Genomic DNA, 22,771 nt, shown 5'->3' on the forward strand with positions numbered 1-22,771 from the left:
ATCCAAGGTATGCAAGTCCATAGTTAGTGCCCCCATAGCAAGACATACTGTTTGATATTAACAGGTGGTGAGATGAGGGAAGAGGAACTCAGCAGTGTGAAGTTTGTGAGATCTCCTTATGCTCTTGATCTGTCTAACACCAAAAAGTATTTTGTGCCTGGAGCCCCCTTCTCTGTTATGGTATGTAGTGTTCTGAGTGTGTCTGTCTGCCTTCATAGCACTGCATTTACACCTGCCCTCTTTCCTTGTCTGATCCACTGTGAGCTCTGTAGGACCAAGACCTTCAACAATAGGTGCAACACAGAGCTGCTGTTTGTGTGTCTGGTTTGTCCCTTTTCTGTATGCTCAGCACCTGAACAGCCAGAAAATGCTGGCTTTCTGCTCTAGAAGTCAATGTGCACTGTTGCCCTACATAGTTTTATAAAACATAGGAGTCTCTTCCTCTCTTCCATATAAAAATATTGAAACAAGAATATTGTAATAAAATAATCCCACATCAAACTAAAATTCTTAACAGTAAAATGGGGTATTATTGCCTTTTTAAATAAATACATTTGAGACTATGTGGCTTGAAACTTCACGCCTTCAAGTTTTTCAAGCGTTTTCTATGAAGAGTTAAAGTCAGAATATTACCTTATAATAGTTAATGACAAATATCTCTGGGACCTGCTTAGATTAAATAGATGCTAAGTGAAAATCTGAGGCATTTTGTAATCTGTACTCATAGGTTTTTACTTAAACTAAAGTCTAGACTGAGTCAATTGCTATCCCCTTTTCTCAAAACTCAAATTTTTGAATGCTGGTATGCACAGTTTTATATCTTTTTCTCAGTTCATAAAAATTATAAATTAAAATTGCTTCTTGTTTGTGTGCATTTTTTAAACATAGGATTTCCTGTAAATAACAGAACTATCTTTTCAATAGGTAACTGCCACTTTTGTTGATGGTACTCCTGCTGCCTTCCTATTTATCACTGCCACTCTTACCTTGCCTGGAAAACCCCCGGTGAAGAAGACTGCCTTCTGTAATAGAGAGGGTCTGGTCTCCATCACTTTTAACATCCCCAAAGATGCTCAAGTGCTTGAAATAAAGGTAAAGAAAATGCAAGCATCCATGTTTAAAAGTATCCCACTGAGAATTGCTCAAATGACAATTATAAACAATTGTGAAGATGATCACTTTTCATGGAATTAGCGCAGATGGTGGAACATGATTTGTTATACAACCTGGAGATCCTTGTCCAGATTGTGAAAGATTTGTTATACAGAGCAGGGGCCTGAGGGATGTCTCAAGTGAAAGCCACTCCTGTAGCATCATTGGAGCCTTGGCAGTACATGCATTGGTTATAGTGATACATTTTTGTGTTCTGGATGTGCATTTGCCTGGCATGAAGGACAGAAATGGGACTGTAAGGAATATCACCATACAAAGTGATAGATAATTATCAGAGGAAAGTGAAGGAAAAGGTCCTGAGCAATGCAGAGAGTCAACTACATCTGCCCACTCAGAGGGTTCAATTATGTCCACAATATAAAAAATGGGGGGAAAAAATTGTCTGAGTACAAAATCATTTTGTGATTTTTGAGCCATTGATTCTCATTTAGAAAGAGCCAAGGGTGAAAATACCAAATGTAAATACAGCAAGAGGCAAAATGGGGTAAGAGAATAAAGTAACTAAAATCCTGGGTTTTGATGCCACGTTCTGCTAATGAGGGCTCAGCAATTATTCCTTTTATTTCACAGTATTTTCCAAATAACCTTGCACAATGTGATTATTTGTGACACTATACACTGTCTCCTGCGGGACACTTTACTCACTCTGTCCTTTTCTTCCCTGACAGGTAAAGGCTGAAGAGGGTAAAGAAAGATTAGAAACACCTGAAACCAGCATCAGAGCTGAAAGATACCAGTCTGCTTCCCCAAACTACCTCAGCATCAGCATCCCACACACTGTTGTGGCACCAGGAGATACCTTGCCCATCACCTTGAATGATATTCATCAACCTGGCAGAGGAAACATTGGCTATTTCTATTATATGGTAAAAAGAACAGTATCATATCAGTAATTTCTTTCACAAATTATGCAGCCTGGAACATTTACCTAGTTACCAAGGGGGTCTAGCAAAAGGCAAGTGGGATGATTGGTGTTCTGGCACTCCAGACCCACCAAGACAGGCTGAGGGAACTGGGCTTGCTCAGTTGGGTGAAGAGCCTAAGAGTGAATTAGTAGCAACCTTAAACTACTTGAAGAGGAATTAAGGCATAGTGGAGACAAGATGTCCTAGGCGGTGCCACACAATCTAACAAGGGACCAAGGTTAAAAATTATGGCCTGGGAGATTCATTTTGGAAAAATCTATTCACTAGTAATGAGTGCAATATTGGAAGAGGCTCCCCAGGGAGTTGAGAGATTTTCCAGCCTGAGAAAAATTCAACACTCAATAAAAGAAACCCTCGCCAGTCTCATCTAGTCTTACCCTGGTGATGTCTCATCTTAGAGCAAGCAGATGGACTAGAGATCTCCATAGGTCCTTTTCAGAAATTATTTCTATGATTCTGCTGGCGTTTATACATTTGCAGTTATTTTTAGGGCATGTAAAATGGAGAGTATTTATTTTGCTGAATGAGACAAATGTGTTTGCAGGTACATGCCAGGAGTGAATCTGTTGAATGTAAAATGTGTTTAATCCCTTTCTCACTCTCTTTGTCCTCATTTTCCTTGGCAGCCTAAATTTCACAGGATGTTAAGTGCCAAGATATCAGTTCCCATTTTTTTTTAAAAGGGCTCTGACATATTGGAATAATTGTATCCCTAGGAGTTAAGTTTAGGTTTGGGGGTTTGTTTTCAATGGATGATGTACCACAGGGCTGGAACTGGTGCTGCCAATCTTTGGGAAGGTATAGTGCTGGGCAGGCAGGATGTGTGGGAGGGATGGTGACACTGCTGAAGCTCAGCAGCGAGGGTCTCTCCCAAACTTTGGTCATTTTAACAAAGACAGTGAGGATTTCAGGGCAGGCTGTAGCATGCCTTTGTTACTTCCTGAAACCCTGTATGTTTAGGAAAGCTTCACATATTTTGTTCTGGGAAGAGCACCCTCACTCCTGCTGCTGTGCCTGTTTTTTCATTCCTCTGACCACCCAAGACTATAGTTAACATAATGTAGGAAGGAAGGAGTTAAATAGTGAAGGATGGGCTGAAATCAGTTCAAGATGAGTCTGTGGGACTTTATCCTTAAACCTCCTGCTCCAACTCTTTCCCACCATCTGAAGGATTCAGTACTGATTACAGAGTAAATAATGCTGATATCTTCCTAGATGTGATGACCAGTCATTGTAGAAGACAAAATTTAGTGTTTTTACTATCTGGGTAACCCTTCTAAAGCTGTAAGACTGAGTGGAGGGTGACAGATTTGTGTTCAAACCTGGGCCACAAGACCAGTGTAGCAGAGATCCACCACCACAGTGTGCAGGTCTCCTCCAGGCTGCTGGTATACTGCTTTGGCAATCAAAACTGTTAATGCCATTAGAAGAAAACATATTTTAAACAGAATTTGCCTCAGGAAAAAAAAAAACCCAAAATGTAAAATTATTCATCATAATGGCCTTTCTGGGACATAGTCACAGTATTTTATTTCAATTGTTTCTGCCTTGCAGGTTGTGGCAAAGGGACAAGCTGAGCTTCTGGGAAGGGTCCTGTCCTCAAACAAAGTAATAAACCTTAAAATCACCGAGAAGATGGTGCCTGCCTTTCGGTTTTTAGCCTACTACTTCATTGAGAACGAGGGCCAGCAAGAGATCATCGCTGATTCTGTCTGGGTGGACGTCATGGATGTCTGCGAAGGAAAGGTGCTTTCAAAGCCCATGGCTTCTGTTGCATTCCAAATTTTTTTTTTTTAAATGGGGTAGTGGCAGAGCAAGCGCAGGCCTGGGATTATAAAGTGAGACATGTCATTTTTATTGAAAAGGAGTCATCAGGAGTCATGACAAAAGGTATAACTTGGAAAGGCTCTCAGGTTGTGCTTCAAAGAGATGAGAAATAGTTTCTTACAGAAAAAATCACCCCCTGTGAGTGTCTGTATTTTAGAAATCCACAAGAAAATGCTGATAGAGTTATTGAGGGGGAGGAATCTCTTTTTAACTTTCTCTTTTGTTAGTGATGTGTGTCGCAGGAAAGAAAGTGAAGCCATTTATTGGGGGAAAAAGTATGAATTTGAAGTAATTTTTCAAGCTTTTTAATTTCTTTAAAAGTAATTTTCTGAATTTTGGTAGTACTTTAAAAGCTTTTAAGAATGGTTTACATTAGAAAATGAAGTGTAGACAAAATGGGAGGCCCTCTAAGCCTTTCTTTCATCTTCCTTCTCCTCTTCCTCCTCCTCGCTTTGGGACCATAAGGTAAAATGAAAAAAAAATGAAGACACAGGAATTTCTACCAATAGCATGAAACCCAATTGCTGAAAATTGTCAGCTGTCTAAAATTATTTTTTTCTACTGAAAATGTTTGTTTTGGAAAAAGAATATGGTAGTCCATTGGGGGAAAAAAGTTTTCAAGAAAAAATCATCTGTCTCCAACAGACAAACCAACCCTTCATTTATACATGGACAAAATTCAGTAGTGTTCACAGGACTTTATAGTAATAATTCCCTATTATTCATAGTCACCATGGCTACTTTCTCTTTAAATCACAGAAGTGTGTACATCAGAACCAGATCTGTGTTTGCTCACATATGCTAAAAATTTCAAGTGAGTGATAGAAAGCAGGAAATATTATTACAGACTGGTTTAATTTGTTTAATTTTGTACATTACCATGCAATGACAAAGACAATGTGCTCATGTCTTTCATGGTAATTTTTTTCCAATGGAAATAAACAAAATTATGTTGAAGACCCCAGTTCCAAAAACCCCTAACACAAACTTTTAATTTCCCTTGGTGCTTAAATGTCATTGAAAGCCAACATCCAAAGTTCTGCAGGACACATCTTTCAGCTCCCCATGATTTCCTTCAGTGTAAAATACCTGCACCTATGTGTTCCAAACACAGGATCCCAGGCAGAAATTTCACAAAACAGGAACATCTCACAATCTCTGACTGATGACAGTCACAGCTGACAGTGTTCCTGGCCCAAAGAATCTTCACCATAATATAAAAATATTATATTTTTTTTCATCCTTTTTATTTAGATTAAAGTGAGAACAGAACAAGACACGTATGAACCAGCAGACCAGGTCAATTTGCAGATTGAAACGGACCATGCGGGAAAAGTTGCCTTAGCTATGGTTGATAAGGCAGTTTTTATTCTGAATAAGAAAAATAAGCTTACAGCCAAAAAGGTAAGACATTTGTAACAAAATATCACATCTACTAGTCAAGCAAATTTTCCCATGACTAATGAGAGGATCAAAATATAATTAATGGCTATTAATTGCCTAGACAACATTTTGCTAAATTTGAAAATGTTTTTTCTTTTGCAATTTAGGATCTATTTAAGATGAATTGCATGTTTAAGATGAGTGGTATATTTAAGATGGGGATTTCCAACCTATGGCAGACAAGTTTGTACATTTAAAAAAGCATGGCTCGAAAGCACTCCCTAACTAAAACACCCCTCAGCTTTAATCTGCTTCCAGATGCAGCTTGCACCACCGGTTTCTCTTGTTTCTGCGAATCAAAGGCCACAAGAATTGTTCTGATATATGAATAAATTCTTTACAAGCATGTACAGCCATCTGTGCCATTTTATTTGGCAGGTATTTAATGCTATGAATTCATATGATCTTGGCTGTTCTGTGGGTGGTGGCGCAAACAGCATTCAAGTTTTTACTGATGTTGGTCTGGCTTTTATATCAGACACAATTCAATCCAGCATTCGGGAAGGTAAGTGCAACCTGCCCTTCAGAAATTTGTGTGAAACCACTAGAGATCTGGGGAGACTGATTGCTTAAAAAATCAGAAACATTTTTACTCTTATGATGTAAAATCTCCTTTGCCTTTGGGTTTTTCTTCTGCTCTTCCACCAGATGCTGGCAGCTCAGATAACTCAGGTGGTGGGTGCTGGTCCTCTGGTGACCACCTCAGCTAGGGCAAGCAGCAGTTGGCTAGGCTGGAAGATTTGTGGGACTCTCCCTCAAATTGTGGGTCTTCTGTCAATGAGATGGGTCCTAAGAGAGGTCTTCATGAATGATGTGAATGATCAGGCTGTTCCTGTCATACCATTGTGACCAAGGACTTCTGTTCTGCCTTCCCAGGATATAAATGCCTCCAGGGCACCAGAAGGCAGAAGAGATCTTTGGATTTTCAGAAAAAAATGTCAGGAATTGGTATGTCTGCTCCTCTGGGTGGCCTGAAAATCGTAGCGGGGGGGGCAAAGGGATGTGTCTGGGATCTAGGGGGCAAGAAGTGATGGCATAATGAAGGATGCCAAGATACTCTTAGTTCCACCTCTTGCATTACATGACACAACTTAGCACAAATATATGTACAATGCTGTATGATGCATCATTCATCAGTACAGCTCAAAAAACAAAACCAAATAATGTCTATAAATGGAAACTAGTTTGCCTCTTTATAATCCCAAATGCAAAGCAGTTCTAGTAGATAACATGTCATGTCATCAGTCATAACTTTGAGGTTTTCAAAATCTTTTGTATGGTCAGAAGATGTTTTATAAATCCTGTTTTTTCTTGACATTCTGCTTTGAAGCTGTGCCAACTTTGGTACTTTGTGCTTCAATTAAGAGAAGAGTTAGTATAGCATTTGGTATAAAATGTCAATTTGTGCAAAATTTTTTTTCTCATTTTCTTGCCAGAAGACATGAAGGGTTGGAGTTGGATTCTTCCTTTCTTTTGAAATCAGACTCTACTCAAGAAAGAGAACACTGATATTGCTATTTCCATTAAGAATTCCAGCCTGCAAAGAGGATTTACTTTTAATTCAGTCTGACTGGGAAGAGAGGGCTTAGAACAGAATGTCTAGGATGCCATAGAGCCTATGCTTTCCTCCTGTGTTTGTGGACTATGTTTAGGGCAGACTGTTTTCAGGGTCCCAGGCTGAAGCTTGGCTGTTGCTATAGAAATTGATGTTAATGGCAAAGAATGATATGATTGAGCACAATGAACACCTTTACACTAATTTCTTCTTACACAGCACTAATTCTGGGCTTTAATTCTATTGCAGCCAGCAGATACCAGAACACCGCTCTACTAAAATGCTGCCAAGATGGAATGAAATTAAATCCCATGAGGTTTCCTTGTGCAAAAAGGCTGGCAAAGGTGTCTGGCTCCCAGGAGTGCAGGGCCGCGTTCCAGGAGTGCTGCGAGAAAGCCACAGCCCTCAGGAAGCAGGCGAAGCAGAGGAACAGAGTGGGCTTGGCACGACGTGAGGAGCAGGGGCACACAGCTCTGCCACTTTCACCCCCCTTGTGGTGGCTGGGGAGGGCCAAGGGGCACCTCAGTGCTGTGGGGCTGGGGAGGAGGTTTGCACACCAGCATTTCAGAGAGCCCCGGTACAGCGCAGCAGCCACGCAGCGTTGCGTCTTCACACCTCTGCACTGGGAGATGGGAGTGGCACGGGATAATTCCTTGGGGTCAGAAAAGGCAGGAATCACTTCAGCCACTGCTGGCCCCTCCAGACTTACAGAGGAACTGATGGCCCCTGCCCACACCCCAGAGAGGCCACAGACAGCAGAGAGGGAAGGGGGTGGATGTCGGTATTTAGGGCTCTAAGTGGTCTCAGATTTCGACTCCTTAACTAGTGGTACTACTATTATATTACCAAAAAGAAAATTACTTTCCATCTAAAATGATCTCCTTCTGAGTGCAAGTTCTGCTACCATTTCTCATAGATTTCCCCTGTCTGTCACAAGTATGGGACACTGGGAACATCTTTGCTAGCCTTACTACAGAGGTCTGATTTTTCATTTGATAGCATATAGTTATTGAAGTTGGGAAGAAGAACACTTTGTTCAGTGACAAACTATGGTCATTGCTTCTCTTTTTCCAAGATTTTTGTTTAATTCACAAGATGAAACACAGATTAAATCTTTTCATTCAGAGCATTTTTTGTGCTTTTACAAGTTGACTCTCTGCAAGACAGTGTAAGGTCAGCAGCTGAAGACTTCCAAAAAGAAACCTCACTCCTGTTTTGCAGAATACAGTGAACAGGAAGAATTGTTTGATGAAACCTCTGTCAGCTTGCGCAGTTATTTTCCTGAGAGCTGGTGGTGGAATTTTGAAGAAGTGGAAAGCCCTGGAAATCACAGGTACTCTGTTGCCTGACTAGCTGAATATGTTTAAATTTGTACTCTCAAATGTATATAAATATCAGCTTTATGTAGTATCTGATGCAGAGGACCTTGGAATATTTGCAAGTACTTTGTCTCCACAGCTGAGGGAATATGTTTTTCTCTTTAAATACTCAAACTTCATCAAATGATGATGTTTACATTTTATACATGCCTTCTAATACATTTTATTTTGTGGTTTTAGTGTAAAGAACTTTGCTCCTGACTCTATAACTACCTGGGAAGTTCAAGCAATAAGTATATCTCCTGAAAAAGGTATAAGTATTGGGTAATTTTTGGTTTTGTGTTTCTTTATATGAAGATGAGTAGAGAATGTGTAATTTTTATAAAAGAGATACAATATTATGTTGACAGAATAAAACAGTTTGTACTGAAAAAATGCAGTGTTTTGATTGTAATAGCTACTTCTCTCTTTTATGCCATGTTAAAGCCCAACTAGAAGTTAAAGTATAGATTTATATTTATAAAAACAACAGGGAGTAGGGGCTCAAGGATGATGGATCATACAATCAAAACTGTCTTTTATTCTTTCCACTCTTTAAACCACCTGATTTTAGCTTCCACATGGCCAGGAAGCCACATGAGAGGTAGCAGTAGTAACATCACTTTTCTTTGAATAATTCTGGGACCAGGCTCTGGCCATCTCAAAGCATGAAAGTCTGTGGCCTCTAGGGCAGAAAAGAACACCAGGAAACCAGCAAAGGTCCAGCCAGAGAGCCCAGGTTCCCAGGTGCTGCCCTCTGGGAGCTCCTAGGAGCTGATGAGGACCATTGCAGCAGGGACAAAGGGTCTATATTGTACTGCCTACTCCCTTGGAAAGGGGAGGGAAACTGGGTCACAGTTCACTCACAAAACATATAAACACTTCTGCCAAGTTTTAGCCGTCAAAAACCATGGAAGTGACTCCAGGAGGCAAACTACAGGCAGGTCTCTAGTGCAGATGAGTTTAAATGAGTTCTGAGTATGCCTGTTTTCCTCTCCTGCTTGTGACCACAGGAGAACCCAGGCACTGAATTTTGATCTGACATTTAACTTCCTATCAGCTGATGTAAAGTGTGTAATTCTCAATTCTAGCTGTTTTTCATTTTCTCACCCCAGGGTTCTGTGTGGCTGACCCCCACAGCTTTGCAGTTTTCAAGGACTTTTTTGTGTCTCTGAGATTACCGTACTCAGTCAGACGACATGAGCAGCTGGAAATAAAAGCAGTGGTTTACAACTACCTGCCCAATGATCTCCAGGTATTGTGATCAACAACTGCTGCACCTTGCATGCCTAACTAGATAGAGCTATAGTTTTGTAATAATTTAATGGGCATGTCCTGGCCACCCTACAGCCCAGACATAATGCTCCTATCTTGAGCTCTTTCCCAAGCACAAGATCCAGTTCTACTTGGTAACCAAACTTACCATATAAAGCAGATTTTATTCACCATGTTACATAGCCATATCCTTTGGTTTTGGGTACTTCTTCCCCCTCTTTGAAGTAATCTGTTCTCTTTTTGCTGCCTGCTGATCTGGGCAATACCCAGATGCTGACACTGACACCTGCTAACACTTCACAAGATACACAAGGCAGAGAGGTAAATGAGTATGAGTGCACCACCCAATGTTGGCCACAAAACTCATTGAGCATACAACACAGGGCCACTTTTTCTCTTCATGTGACTTCTATGCAGTCCTGCATACAGCCACAGTTGTCACTGGGCTAGGGGCCTCCATCATCCAAAGTTGATATTCTTTTTTTTTTCTACTTCTTCCCATCTCCCAACCAGCTGTTCAACCAGCATCCTCTGAGCTGCATTGAATTGTGTAGAGCTGGGATGTATAAAAATGCACTATCCTTCTTACTTCACTGTGGTTCAGGGATAGGCCAAAACTCGGTTTCAAGTTCAGTGTAATGAAGAAATGTTGGCTGATTTACCTTCAGAGCCCTAATCAATATAGCTGAATATTAACAGGCCACGGGGTCACAGAACAATTTACATTGGAAGGGGCATCCAGAGGTATTTTCCCTGTGCCCCAGGACTGCTCTTGGGCATTGCCCTGTCCCCACAGGTGACAGTGAAGATGGAGGCAGTGAAGGGGCTGTGCACGGCGGAGACGACAGCGAAGGCCGTGCAGCTGACACTGCTGGCCAAGGGGAACTCGGCAACACCAGCCTTCTTCTCAGTCGTCCCTCTGACTGTGGGAGAAATCCCAATCACCATCATTGCCTTCGACCGGGATTCTGGGCACAGCGATAGCATCAGGAAGAATCTCAAAGTGGTGGTATGTATTCTGTGGTATGTATGCCCTACTTGAGGGCAGGCACTTCACAAATTGCCCTCAAATGCAACGTTCACTATGTGTGGAGTTCTCGTGGAGGGAGTGAAATGGTACAAACACAAGGCTGGAAGCAATTCAGGAAATCAATTTTTCAGCAAGGACTGAGAGGAAAAAATTAAGCCTCTTAGTCTATTGTATATGGAAAGGTTTGTTCCCTATGGCAAAAAACATCCTTTACCCATGACACAGCAACAAATTCTTCAGCAGGTGCATGTTTTAACTTCTCCCTGCTTCATCAACATATATGAAAATTCTTTTTCCCTTGTGAAGCCAAGATTGAAGATGTCCATCTAGCAAACTTTTAAGAAGGAAATGCTCTCTGCTAGTAATGAAGCTAAACCCTTCTGGTCAATGGATCAATCTTCACTCTTAACAATTGCATAGCTAAAAACATATGCAAAACATAATAACAGAGATGCTGTATTGATTATTTAATACCTTATTCCTCTTTCAAAATTATAAAAAGGAGGAGCCTTTTAGAAAAAAATTACTTTTCAAGTGCCAACACAGAGTCATTACAATAACTAAGTCATCCATGGAGGGCTTTTTTCCATCCATACAAAAAGTTCTAAACACGAATCCTTGCACCCCTGGTGTCAGGTATTACCATGTAGGTAAGGATAAGGCACAGGCAGCTGGGAACCTGCTGTTGTTAAATGCTATAACTTTTGTAGATATAGACACAATCTCAGAGTTCAGTGTTACACCAAAACACTAGAAGTAGATATAAAAATATGTTTATTAAAACTGAAACTGTAGAAAGAGGGATGTGGGGAATCAGAAGGAAAGCATATTTAAGTCTTACACCCAAGATGTACTCAGAAATTCATGGATTTCATACATGAGAGGTTTGCTTAAATGAGTCCCTCTGTGAGCTTGACTTGATGGTTCACAAAGCTGAGAATAAACTTTGAAGTTTAATTTTTGGGAGCTGGTTTTCATTACAGGAATTTCATCCAGGGAAACGTTTCAATAGTAACACCAAAAATTCAGCAAAATTTATTAGTATTTCAGTTGGGAAACTGAAATTCTGATTTAAAGTTTGAGTTTTACCTAGAGCAAAATCTCCCTTCAAAAATCACTTATTTGTGCCACCTGCTGGCCTAGTGCTTGGGTGGAGCTCACAGGTTTCTTGCAGCTTAATTTCAGGTGTAAGTGCTTGCAGGCTGACTTTTCTTTCTTTAACTGTGCAGGCTGAAGGTGTTTTACAGAGAGAAGAAGAGACCATTTGCATTAACAGCAACTGTAAGTTATCCAAAAGAATTACATACAGATGAGGTTTGGAGTAAGACTGAACAGTAAATTTATTAAATACTCCTTAATGCACAGATGTTCCTTTGGTTAACCAGAACTTGTCAGAAATCTCTCCATCCAAAAGACTTGTGAAAGAAAAAAAAAACAAGAATTCTAAATTTTTAGAATTGATTTATTTTTCTTTTGTTTTCAAAGATATCATTCTTTATATAATAACAAGATATCTATTTAATTCACTAATGGGTCTTAAAAGGTATTAAAAGCAAGGTTTTTTTCAAGTGCAAAATATTGCTAAAGATTGAAAATTAAATCATTAGAAGAAAGATAAGTATGTTTTTTTCTAAAATTACAGTACATTGATTATTTTTTAAAATCTGGATGCAGATATCTATTTCTTATTTATTTACAGTGAGGTCTCAAACAGTGGACCTGAACAGACCGTCTAATATGGTACCGGGCTCTGATAGCCACGTGTTGGTTAGCCTGAAAGGTAAATGTCATTTTTTTGCCAACAACTTCTCCACAGGTGACAAGGGATGGGCCCCTCTGTGCTCATGCCTGCATGGCAAGTCTCCATTCTCTCCTGGTTTTTCTGTTATGACTCAAATGATCTGTGCTACATGACCAGGTCATAAAACAAAACATCCTCAGGGTTGAGCCAGTACCTCTTCCTCTTTCTAATTACTCCTTCTTACTTGTGGTGAGTGAAACAGCTTTATGAGATCCATCCTTCCTCACTGTACTTGGACTAACATTATGAGAGAGACAGATCTGAAGGGAAGAGTTCATCTTCTCTAATAACTTCATGCAGGGCTATAGAAATCTGCTTTGGATTCCAGAAATAAGGATGCCAGACTCTGATGTATAGGTTCTGGAGAGCTCTGTATTTCCAAAGAGGAGATATGTTCATATATTCATTTAATCTAATAGAGTTGTATGCATATAATTATATATATATATATATATATATAGATGTATATATATGTATATACTCTCATGCATACATATTTTAAAACATCTATAAGCAAATATTTGTAGTAATGATAAATACTCACCCCCTGCCCTGCCCTGAAATGTAAAATATTGAATTTGTGGCACAAAGGACATTGGCTTCCATTTCAAGTCCCTGTTCTAAAATAAAGGGATCATTGTAAAGTTATAAAATTGCAGAGAAATAAAAAGCACATAAAATGTTTATCATGATGAATGCACAACTCTTTTATTCCTCTGTGGGAGGATCAGGGCTGGTTTGACAAGACTTTTCTAGCCCAAACCTGATAGACAATCTTTCCCCCTTCTGTTTCTCCTCTGCCTCCTGTAGCCTGAAGACTCGTTCTCCTTCGTATACCTTCACTGTTCCAGCCTCCTTTCTCCAGCTTTGCTGATGCCTGGCACCTCATCCTGGCCCTTCTTCAAAGAGCTTTATGAAGTCTCAGGTAGCTAAGAGCAGTGCTGAGCAGTGAGGAGCATATGGTGGAATAGTTAGGATCACCTTTCTTCATACTACAGCAATCCATTTTAATTAAGATTCATACTACGGCTTGTATTTTTTGCAACAGGGAACATCATGGATCAGTCTGTTGAAAACTGCCTGAGTCTCAATGGAGTTGAGAGGCTGATTCAGGTGCCCACAGGCTGTGCAGAGCAAACGATGGTGAAAATGGCCCCTGCAGTCTATGCCATTGAGTACCTGGATGCCAGCGAGCAGTGGGTGAACTTCAACCCCGAACGGAAGCAGGAAGCCATCAGTATGATTGAGAAAGGTAGGCAGGAAGAAACAAAGCAAGGCAAACCAAGCAGAGGCCAAAGGATGGGATCCTTGTTATCTGTTTGCAGTGCATGCTGTCTGCAGCTGCCTCCTGAAGGAGTGCCCACTGTCTCAGCACAGCCTCACAGAAATGCCCCTGGCAGTCTGCAGACAGACATGAGACATGAGGGACATGTGAGGAGGGCTTAGGACACTAATTACCAGCATCTGGCACTGGATGGTATTGGCATTGACAGTCCATTCTCTCTCTTGCCTAATTTAGAAGTAGAAAGTAAAATCTGAGCTGATCAATGAAAATTCTTTTCAGACTAAATGGACAGCAAAGGCCAGTTGTTCATTGCCTCCAAATGTTCCAAATCAACCAAGATAAATCACATCCTAAAAATGCTTATTCTCCCCATGGTTCACAGACACTGCTTAGGATAGCCAGCTGGGATGTAGACATCTCTGTCTGTGGCAGACAAGAGGAGTATAACAAAGGAAATTCCCAGTGCTAATCATGATATTGACACCTTCCTTTGCCCACTTCTGTATTCATCATTACATAAGCTAGAAGGACTTCAGCACCCTTGGGCCAAGCCAGGTATGGAGTTTCCCTAGGGAGAGGACTGCAAGTCTGCTTCTGGAAGACTCCCCTCCAAGATATGAACCAAAACTGGTATTAAACATACAGCAAAGTCAGGACCACAGTATGTGGAAATGTTCCAGCTTACAGGAATTAACACAGGGAATTGTTAGTATTGTAGCAGGTACAGCTGATCTTTCTAAATATAGTGATATGCTTATGGCATAAAGCAATATGATGTGCTTGTCACTGTAATCTTCAGACATGACAAACAAATTTCATCAATGATAAACAAGTGTATAAATAGAGATTAAAAGCATGCTAGCAGTTGCTGCATGGAGATTTTTGTCTATTTATCAAGCCTGCCAAAAGTGACATGAGATCCTGCTAATAAGTATTTAGTATTATCTGCATCATTTAGTAGGTACTGCTATTACTACTACATTATGCTTTTATTTATTCTTATTGAAGTTCATCAGTGTAAACAAGTTCTTTGGTTGTGTGGCTGTGATACAAACTTGGTCAAAATAGTAGCAGTCAAGATCTGAAGCCACAAGTCATGATTTTCCTAAGACTGTGTCTGACCCAATAGAAGATGTTTTGTATACTTTTTGATTCAGTGCACCATAAAATCAACAGCTTGAAAAGTTGTCAATAATGGAAAACAATTTCCCAGTATTCATTATGCATACAGTGTTCTGTAACCATAGGTATCTGCAGTTTTCAGGCTATTTTCTTGGCTCAATAAGTCAAACAAGACAGAGGACCTTTTAAGCCCAGTGATTTTTCTGTGTCAAATTCTGCTGACCAAGTCATTTCCTCCTTAATGCCCCAGTGAACATATCCATGAACTCTTCCACCAGTCAATACAAAACATGTCCATTATAATACAAGTGAAGTAGGAAAATGCCCAGTAAATATGGCTGTTCTCTGAATGGTTACGTGCTCTCCTGTTCATGCAGGTTACACTAGACTGCTTGAGTTTCAGAAGGATGATGGGTCCTACGGAGCATTTAAAAGAACCCCCAGTAGTGTATGGTAAGTGATTTTCTTTTCCTGGGCTTTTGTTTTTGGAATTTTATTTTTGTTTATTTGATTGGGATTTTTTTTAATTATCTCTATTATCATTTGATGCATCAGAAGGTTTTCTTTGGTGGTGAAATTTGAAAATCTGGTGGTTGCCTATGTACTTTTTCCATGAATAATCACCCACCAAATTCTCTGAGTGTATTCAGTCCTTGGTGAAAGAGATTTATACTGAGCCCACTGAATATTTTGCATTTGCCACAGGGTAGAAATATTCAATCTGATGGTGAACAATAACTCACTAGGTTGCAGTGAGTGCACTGTATTGAATATGAGTCTGTGCATAAAATTAGTATGTTTTTCTTCCTATCAATATAGTCCACTATAAATATCTGTCAGCACAAGTTTGGAAAATTTTCTTTTGTGCAGGTTAACTGCATTCATTGTTAAAGTGCTCACAAGGAGCAGAGAATACTTCAGTATACAGGACAGTCACATAAGCAACTCGATTTCCTACTTGGTTACTCAACAGCAGGGAGATGGTTCGTTCCACGACCACCACCCTGTAATGGACAGGAAAATGCAGGTAGGTCATCCGTAGTTAGAATATTTTGTTGTGCATTTAGGGCTATTAGGGATTTAAAGGAATGCTGTGAGTTGTTAAATAACAAGAAATGTATCTAAAGAGAATAAATCTGTAATGTAAGTACAGAACTCAAGATTAATTCGTTAAGATGTCTGTTATGTCAGATGCATAGCTAGCGCTTCACCACCTTTATCTTTTATACGGTCTTAGATGCGTTTTTCAACTGTGCCTGTAGGGCACTTAAAAAATTTATTTTGGGAGGCCATATATTTGGTCAAGATGTAAGCCTTTTATTGCTTAAGGCAATAGAGTGTAGAATTGTAACTTTGTTTTGAAGGGGCATCCAGAGCTCATCTAGTCCAAATGCTGCTCAAAACAGTTCTAGTTAGATCAGACTGTGCACGACCATATCCAGCTGTGTCTCGAGTATGTCCTACTCTGTCTGGGTAACCTGTTTCAGCATTTCACCATGCCCATGATGAAAAAAAGAAAATATTAACACTTAATCAGAATTTCCAATTGCATATCTTGGTCTACACATCCTCTATAACTGCCCAGAAACTCAAAATTGCTATACTGTCCATTAATTTAATTTAGGAAAGTAATGCACATCTTCCAAAACTCATTGAAAATGCAATGTAATGACCATATCTATGAAAAAACAGGCATTAATATTTTTATTGATCTGTGTCAAATAAGTTGTGAGGCTTTCACACTCTGGCCTCAAAGCTAGTTTCACAGTTGATGTAACACTACTGGGGAAAAAGAAACACATAGCTCAAGGACTGGTTCAAAGAGTTTTGAGTCTTTTTAACCTGTGTTCAAGCTGAGATAATCTTCTATCCTATATATACTTCAAGAGCTTTCAGGGGAAAAAAGTTAATGAGACCACAGTGCTTACTTTATCAAGAAGAGAGATAAGAAATTATCCAGTTCTGGTGTATAAATACCATTACAGGAGAGTTCTGTCTGCAAGGTAGTGGGCTCTTTATTGTGTAGAAAGTAGCACAGAAATGAAAACAACCCCACCCTCCTAGTGACTGAAAATTGAAATTATGAATGTCTCAATGAGAAATTATAGATTTTTAGCTGTAAGATAAATAACTAAATATTTGATTATCAGCTGGTTCCGTGTGGTGGGTTCCTGATCTCTTACACTGCTCAATGCAACCTTTAATGCTGCCACCATAGGAGATATACTTTAGATGGGCACATATTATTGGAAAAATTTAAGGCGTCAGCTACATAGTACATGGTCGGAGGGTTTGCAGAGAAGGTCCTTGACTTTATGGAAAGTAATTTTCTATATTTAATCATAAACATATGCGTGCACATTTAACTTTTCCATTTCATCTTTCAGGGTGGCATTAAGCTAGCAGAAGACGATTTGGCTATGACAGCCTTTGTAACCATAGCATTGCAACAGACCCTACGTGTCTTCCCGTCGCCTGACGTGGTAGGAAACCTGGCTCTTTAAGTCTGCAGTCTATTGCACTATGGCATATCCACCCTGCCATCTCTTGGAGAACTGCAAATGGGGTTTAAAATCTGCTTACATCTCTGGTGGATAGGAAAAGATGTCATGGCCTAGTATACAACAAGGGGTTTCGAGCTACACGCTCCATCATCAATGACTGTAATCGCTAAGCAAATATTATTATAATTGTCTTAACAATTACTACAGGGAAGTATTCTAATTTCCAAGTGCCAGTTTCCTAGTGCCAGAAGTAACAGTTAGCAGGTCTCAGTGATCTTTACAAATGGATCTATTCTGTTTCCACAGGCACGAGTGATTACAAGAGCAGTGGCTTACATGAAGAACCAATTTTCAAGAAATACTGACTGCTATTCTGTAGCCATCACTGCTTATGCTCTGACACTTGTACGGTCTGATAGTGAAGAAGCTCAGTTTGTGAAAGACAAACTAAGGGACTGTTCTTCTTTTGATGAAGGTACTGGTAACCATTCTTAAAAATCCCTTTAAAAATACTTTTCCTAATGGAAACACATTTATATGAACAAAAAAAATTGAAGTAAATGAAGAAAAATTAATTTTATACAACTGTGTATGTATATATGTAATATAAGTAAATGAAGAAACGTTAATTTTATACAGCTGTGTATATATATTTAATTATTTGAATTGCATAATTAAGTATTTTAATATTTTACATTTTAATATGTAATTTTAATAATTAATATCGCTATAAAGTGACAGCTAGTGAAGCCTCGATCATAACTTTCTCTGATTTTGAAACTGGAACAAAACTACAGTAAATATTCATTTATGTTTTCTGCTTCCCTTGGGAAGAAAAAAAAAGTCCAAGCCAAATGAGAAAGAAGAAACTTCATATGAAAAAACAGCAACATACAGGACTAGTTCAGACTGCGTTTGTGGTCAAGAGGGAAGGTGTCTCTTCCGCCCCACCTGCTTTCAAAGCCCCACACCCTTTCTGAGTGCTTTGTCCCAGCTCCCCATGGATGTCCCCACTGACCCCCATGGGGTGTGGCAGTGGTGACTGCTGAGTCAGTCAGATGTGTGGCTGCACCACCATCCTGGTTATTCCTCCCAATGCATTTGGTAAATTCAGCCCTGTTCAACAGCCCCAGTTTAAGAGTAGGGAATAGGCTTCTCCTTAATCAAGGCTGGATTTGTGGCCATGATTAATGCTGTTATGTCTGAAGGACCACCAGACACAATGCTACCACTCCATCAGATGGACATCACTGTACAATGGGTTGGAGAAATCAAAATTGAAAATTGTGGGTTTTCTCTTCCATTATCTTTGTTTCCCAGCTGATCTGTTGCTCTCACAACAGCATCTGTGTCTTGTGGTTCCACAGTGCCATGACAAGAAGTATCCACTGTGTAGAGCAATAGTGATTTTTGGCAGAAGTCTCTGCCAAGGTGATTCAGGACTGAGTTGTTCTTGCAGCAAAGCAGCAGCGTTACTGGGGAAATGGCAACAACGCAGTCTCAGTGGAAACCACTGCCTATGCCCTGCTCCAAACCTTGCTCCTGGATGACATGGAATATGCAAGGCCTATTGCCACGTGGCTGACAGAGAGAAGGAACTACGGTGGAGGATACTGCTCTACACAGGTGCCTGACCACCACTTCAGGGGGAGTCTTAAGGGGAGGGAAGGAAGTAAAAGCCTCCTAAAAACTTTTTCATTTAGATCTGAACAGTGAATTTTCAACTTTTTTGGTATATGAAGCAATAAAGATTTTGGATTGTTAATTAGCAATAGGCCAAAATAAAATAGTTAAAAGCCAGCAAAGAAAATTCTTTGTCCTTATAAAGAAGTAGGATAATCTAAGGTCAGGACTCCAATGTGTTTACAATTTAGTGCTATAAGAAGAAGCTGGGAAATTAAATGAATAGTCTGTGGAAGTAGGAAGTAACAAATGCAGGAGAATTTCAAAGCAGCAAAAAGCATAAAACTGCATTCAAGGTGACTGACAATGTCATCTCACATGTTGTTGAAATAACCTGGCATAACTGCTAGTATTTTTGCTTTTCTTTCTCACCTAGGACACAGTGGTGGCCTTAGAAGCTCTGTCAGCATACAGCATACAGACACTGGACACTGCTTCCACCGACCTGACTGTCAGACTGGGAACGCCTGGGAGGAGAAATTACTACAGCATTGTTCTGACTGATGCCAATGAAGAATTTCAGAAGCAGCTAGAGGTATACAACCATTGGTTGCTTTAAAGGTTTATTTTCCCTTCAAGAAGGAGAAATCAACTCCTCTGGCCTAGGTTTTATCATATTAAACAACCATGACGCAGCTGATTTATGATACCTTTAAATAATTTGATCTGTAAAACAACAGAATCTTTTTAAAGTTAAAAACCCAAACCCATCAGGTGCTTAGCAGCATGCTTTAGAGGTGATTTTCTGCCTCTGAGGACTTTGGTGGCATGAATATCTCCCAAAAGTAAAGAGCTGCCAGGAACCTAAGTCCTTCTAGGGAATGAGGAGGAAGGGGAATAATTTGATCTTCACTGTGCCTGAAACTGTGAAAATGTGAAATCCAGGGTACTGAAGTTGGTAAAATACATCTACTGGCCTAAAACAGCAGAGTAAGATTCATTAGCTCAGTTAATGTAAAATCTTGAGATATGAGGTCTCATAATTTCTTCCATAGCTGAAAGTTTTCCCTACCCAGGTCTGGGGGGTAAAGGTATAGAAGACTGTCAAGATGTCAGGAAAACACCAGACCAAATTCCAAGCACAAACTAAATATCTTTTCTTTTTCCTTGGTTTGCAGTTTGAACTTGGGAGGAAACTTGAAATATCTGTGAACGGCAAAGGAAATGGGACAATGAGTGTAAGCTGTAAATTCAAAATACAGAGTCCAGATGGACTTCATTAATGTCTTTTTGAAACCCAAGTGAAAATTTATTTGGCATGGCCCCAACCTTTGAGTTCCTACCTCCAAAATTTTAAAATCTGGGGCCTAAAGTCTGCCCTTATGGACTGTCAATTTTTCCTGTCTTTAACCTTATTAAATCCATAAAATGTCAAGGGTGATAGAGGTGGCTGGATTTTGAAAGACCTCTTTGTGGTTGGGAATGGAGAGTTATCTCAAAGGGGTGCCATATAATTTGTGAATTGCACACGGGACCTGCTTATATCTGTGACACTCCTCTGTGATCAGCCTGTGCCACTGAGGGACTGGCCATTCTCTCCACACTTCCATGTCCCATCCCCATGTGTTGGAGTCCTGGATGGGTAAATTCCATGTCTTTTAAATGATATTTTTAGTGGCTTGCTGTTTGTGTGTTCATCTTAGATATTAAAAATGTACTGGTCACCTGAGCTGAAGAACAACACCTGCAATGATTTGGTTTTGACAGTGGAAGTGGAAGGGAGCCTTAAGTACTCTGGTGAGTGGAAAGGCAGGGGCTGGGTCTCAAAGGGGACAGGTTTGGCCAGCTGCTAATGATACTTCATTTCCAGCCTTGGAAAGTGGGAACTAATGAATGAAACAAGGGAAAGGAGAAGTCCCTGAATTCTACCCAGTCATTGTTTCATTTAGTTTATTATTCTTATCCTTAAATAGTGTAACAACTACAAGTGACTGTAGGTGCAGCAGGTACTTAGCAGTTACACAGATACCATTAGAAACTCTTCTTGAGAAAGGGGAGATGAGCTCCCTTCACAGAGGGGAAAGCCCTGCTCAGTTCCCTGGCTAATGAGGGACCCACCATGTGGGCTTAAAATTCTTTGAGGCAGATCTGTCATGAGTCTTTCCTATAAGCAAGAATGTGTTTTGCATCTCCTGAAGTGTGTAGTCATCATCACCTCTGCCTATGTTTGCATTGGTCTTTTTTCTGTTTGAATTGTTAACTTTTGGAGGGAGGGAATTGTCCTTTAAATATTTATGCACAGCCTAAACTCCATTCTTAGCCTGTTAATTATTCTTACTATGGTTATCCCTAGAATTCTAACTCTGAATGAATTGGAAACACTGAGACAGTGTACAGAGAACTGTTATAAAACTCACAGTGATGTGAGTTTGGAATTTATGATTATACCAATAATAAATTCACTGGAATTTATCATTATACCAAAAAGGAGCCAAATTGCAGGCAAATTTGTTCATGGCTGACCCTGTCTCTCACCTCCAGAAGCTGAATACTCTGATGAAGACTATGATTATGAGGACTTGACTACAGGAGGAAACAGCACTTTTGAGACACTGTCTGAAATTGATTGGTTTGATATCCGCAGCAGAAGAAAAAGGGATCTGACCACTCGCAGCAAAACAGAATCCTTGCAATACAAAGTCTGTGTCAGGTAGGTCTGCAAGATCAGCTCCTCATTTGCTTGTAATTCTCCTTTGTCACCCTCTTCATATCCACAAACTCAGCATCCAATCTAGTCATCTCAGAGTCTGCATACACTGTAAGTGTGTGTTCTCTCTCCCATGGCAGGAGAAAAGGTTTCCAAACAATGGATGAGATTTATTTACATGGTTTACGTAGACTTCAAATGTCACTGCAGATTCTTCCCCATCAGATTCTGGGGAGACTCCAAAGCATTTGGCAGAGTAAAATTTTGAAATAAATATTTTATTTAAAAAGGTAAATACAGCTGGAATGCAGTAGCAACATATTTACAGAATTTCATCACTTTCTGGAGAGATTCTGTTACTTTCTTTGTGGTCACACTCTGGCCTCATTAAAAAAAAAGGATGGCTAATACTATCTGGGAGAGGAGACAGATGGGATATTCTGTTGTCACAAGAAGTTGGCAAGGGCAAAGGTAGGGAAAAATAAACCCTCCTATGCAGCATAAGACTGAAATACCTGTCTTTTTTCCCATTTACAGTCTGGCATTGGTCTCAGAACCACAAATTTGTGTCTTTCCTGTCTATTCTAGAGAGGAGCAGGATGGAAGAAGCAGGTCTTGCTCCCCAGTAGAATTTTGGTTTTCCACTGACTTTTGTCAAAGCCTTGAAGATGGTGGGTTTATCTCCTCTTTAAAACAGTGGCATGAACAATAGCAGGGAGGACTGAAGTCACCCTAATTCCCAATTTTCACTCTCCCTCATTAAACACATATTCAGGGAATTTTTACTGGCCAAAGCATCTTCTTCCCCATTAATTGCTATGTAACATTCATCAGCTACCAGATCCACTGTTCTGCATCACTGTGCTGCTGAGTGTTAGGCTGAGGCTTAGACAATAATGTGAAATTCCTTGTGGTTAAGACATGGGAGAAAACTGAAGGCAAGATTTACATCATCATTCCTCTCCCCTACACTGTGGTGCATCCTTTATGGGAAATGGATAGTGCCAAGATAAAAAGTTCTGAAGCTCTACCAAGTGTATGTAAAATATCTCATGTCAAGGCACCTGGTGTGAGTGCAGAACCACTTCATTTTTCAGCAATGACACCACTTCCTGATTTTTGAGATGGTGAAAGCTGAAAGA

General features: G+C 39.9%; 1 protein-coding gene across 2 annotated transcripts in view; it reads left to right on the forward strand.

The window, feature by feature from the left end:
• The window catches only part of LOC132070211 (complement C4-like), a 52,761-nt gene that overhangs the window by 20,289 nt on the left and 9,701 nt on the right, over positions 1–22,771 (forward strand). For both annotated transcript variants that reach the window (XM_059466864.1, XM_059466865.1), the window contains exons 11-34: positions 65–180; positions 925–1,092; positions 1,842–2,039; positions 3,654–3,845; positions 5,181–5,330; positions 5,748–5,874; positions 6,246–6,317; positions 7,174–7,374; positions 8,146–8,257; positions 8,484–8,554; positions 9,398–9,537; positions 10,354–10,566; positions 11,817–11,868; positions 12,287–12,367; positions 13,437–13,640; positions 15,173–15,248; positions 15,666–15,822; positions 17,183–17,278; positions 17,606–17,774; positions 18,759–18,925; positions 19,359–19,517; positions 20,101–20,160; positions 20,626–20,719; positions 21,464–21,632. In XM_059466864.1, coding sequence (XP_059322847.1) covers positions 65–180; positions 925–1,092; positions 1,842–2,039; positions 3,654–3,845; positions 5,181–5,330; positions 5,748–5,874; positions 6,246–6,317; positions 7,174–7,374; positions 8,146–8,257; positions 8,484–8,554; positions 9,398–9,537; positions 10,354–10,566; positions 11,817–11,868; positions 12,287–12,367; positions 13,437–13,640; positions 15,173–15,248; positions 15,666–15,822; positions 17,183–17,278; positions 17,606–17,774; positions 18,759–18,925; positions 19,359–19,517; positions 20,101–20,160; positions 20,626–20,719; positions 21,464–21,632 — 3,244 coding nt within the window. The remainder of the gene's footprint in view (positions 1–64; positions 181–924; positions 1,093–1,841; positions 2,040–3,653; positions 3,846–5,180; positions 5,331–5,747; positions 5,875–6,245; positions 6,318–7,173; positions 7,375–8,145; positions 8,258–8,483; positions 8,555–9,397; positions 9,538–10,353; positions 10,567–11,816; positions 11,869–12,286; positions 12,368–13,436; positions 13,641–15,172; positions 15,249–15,665; positions 15,823–17,182; positions 17,279–17,605; positions 17,775–18,758; positions 18,926–19,358; positions 19,518–20,100; positions 20,161–20,625; positions 20,720–21,463; positions 21,633–22,771) is intronic.

Source organism: Ammospiza nelsoni, chromosome 2 (genome assembly GCF_027579445.1).
Source record: "Ammospiza nelsoni isolate bAmmNel1 chromosome 2, bAmmNel1.pri, whole genome shotgun sequence".
Taxonomy (NCBI): Eukaryota; Metazoa; Chordata; class Aves; order Passeriformes; family Passerellidae; genus Ammospiza; species Ammospiza nelsoni.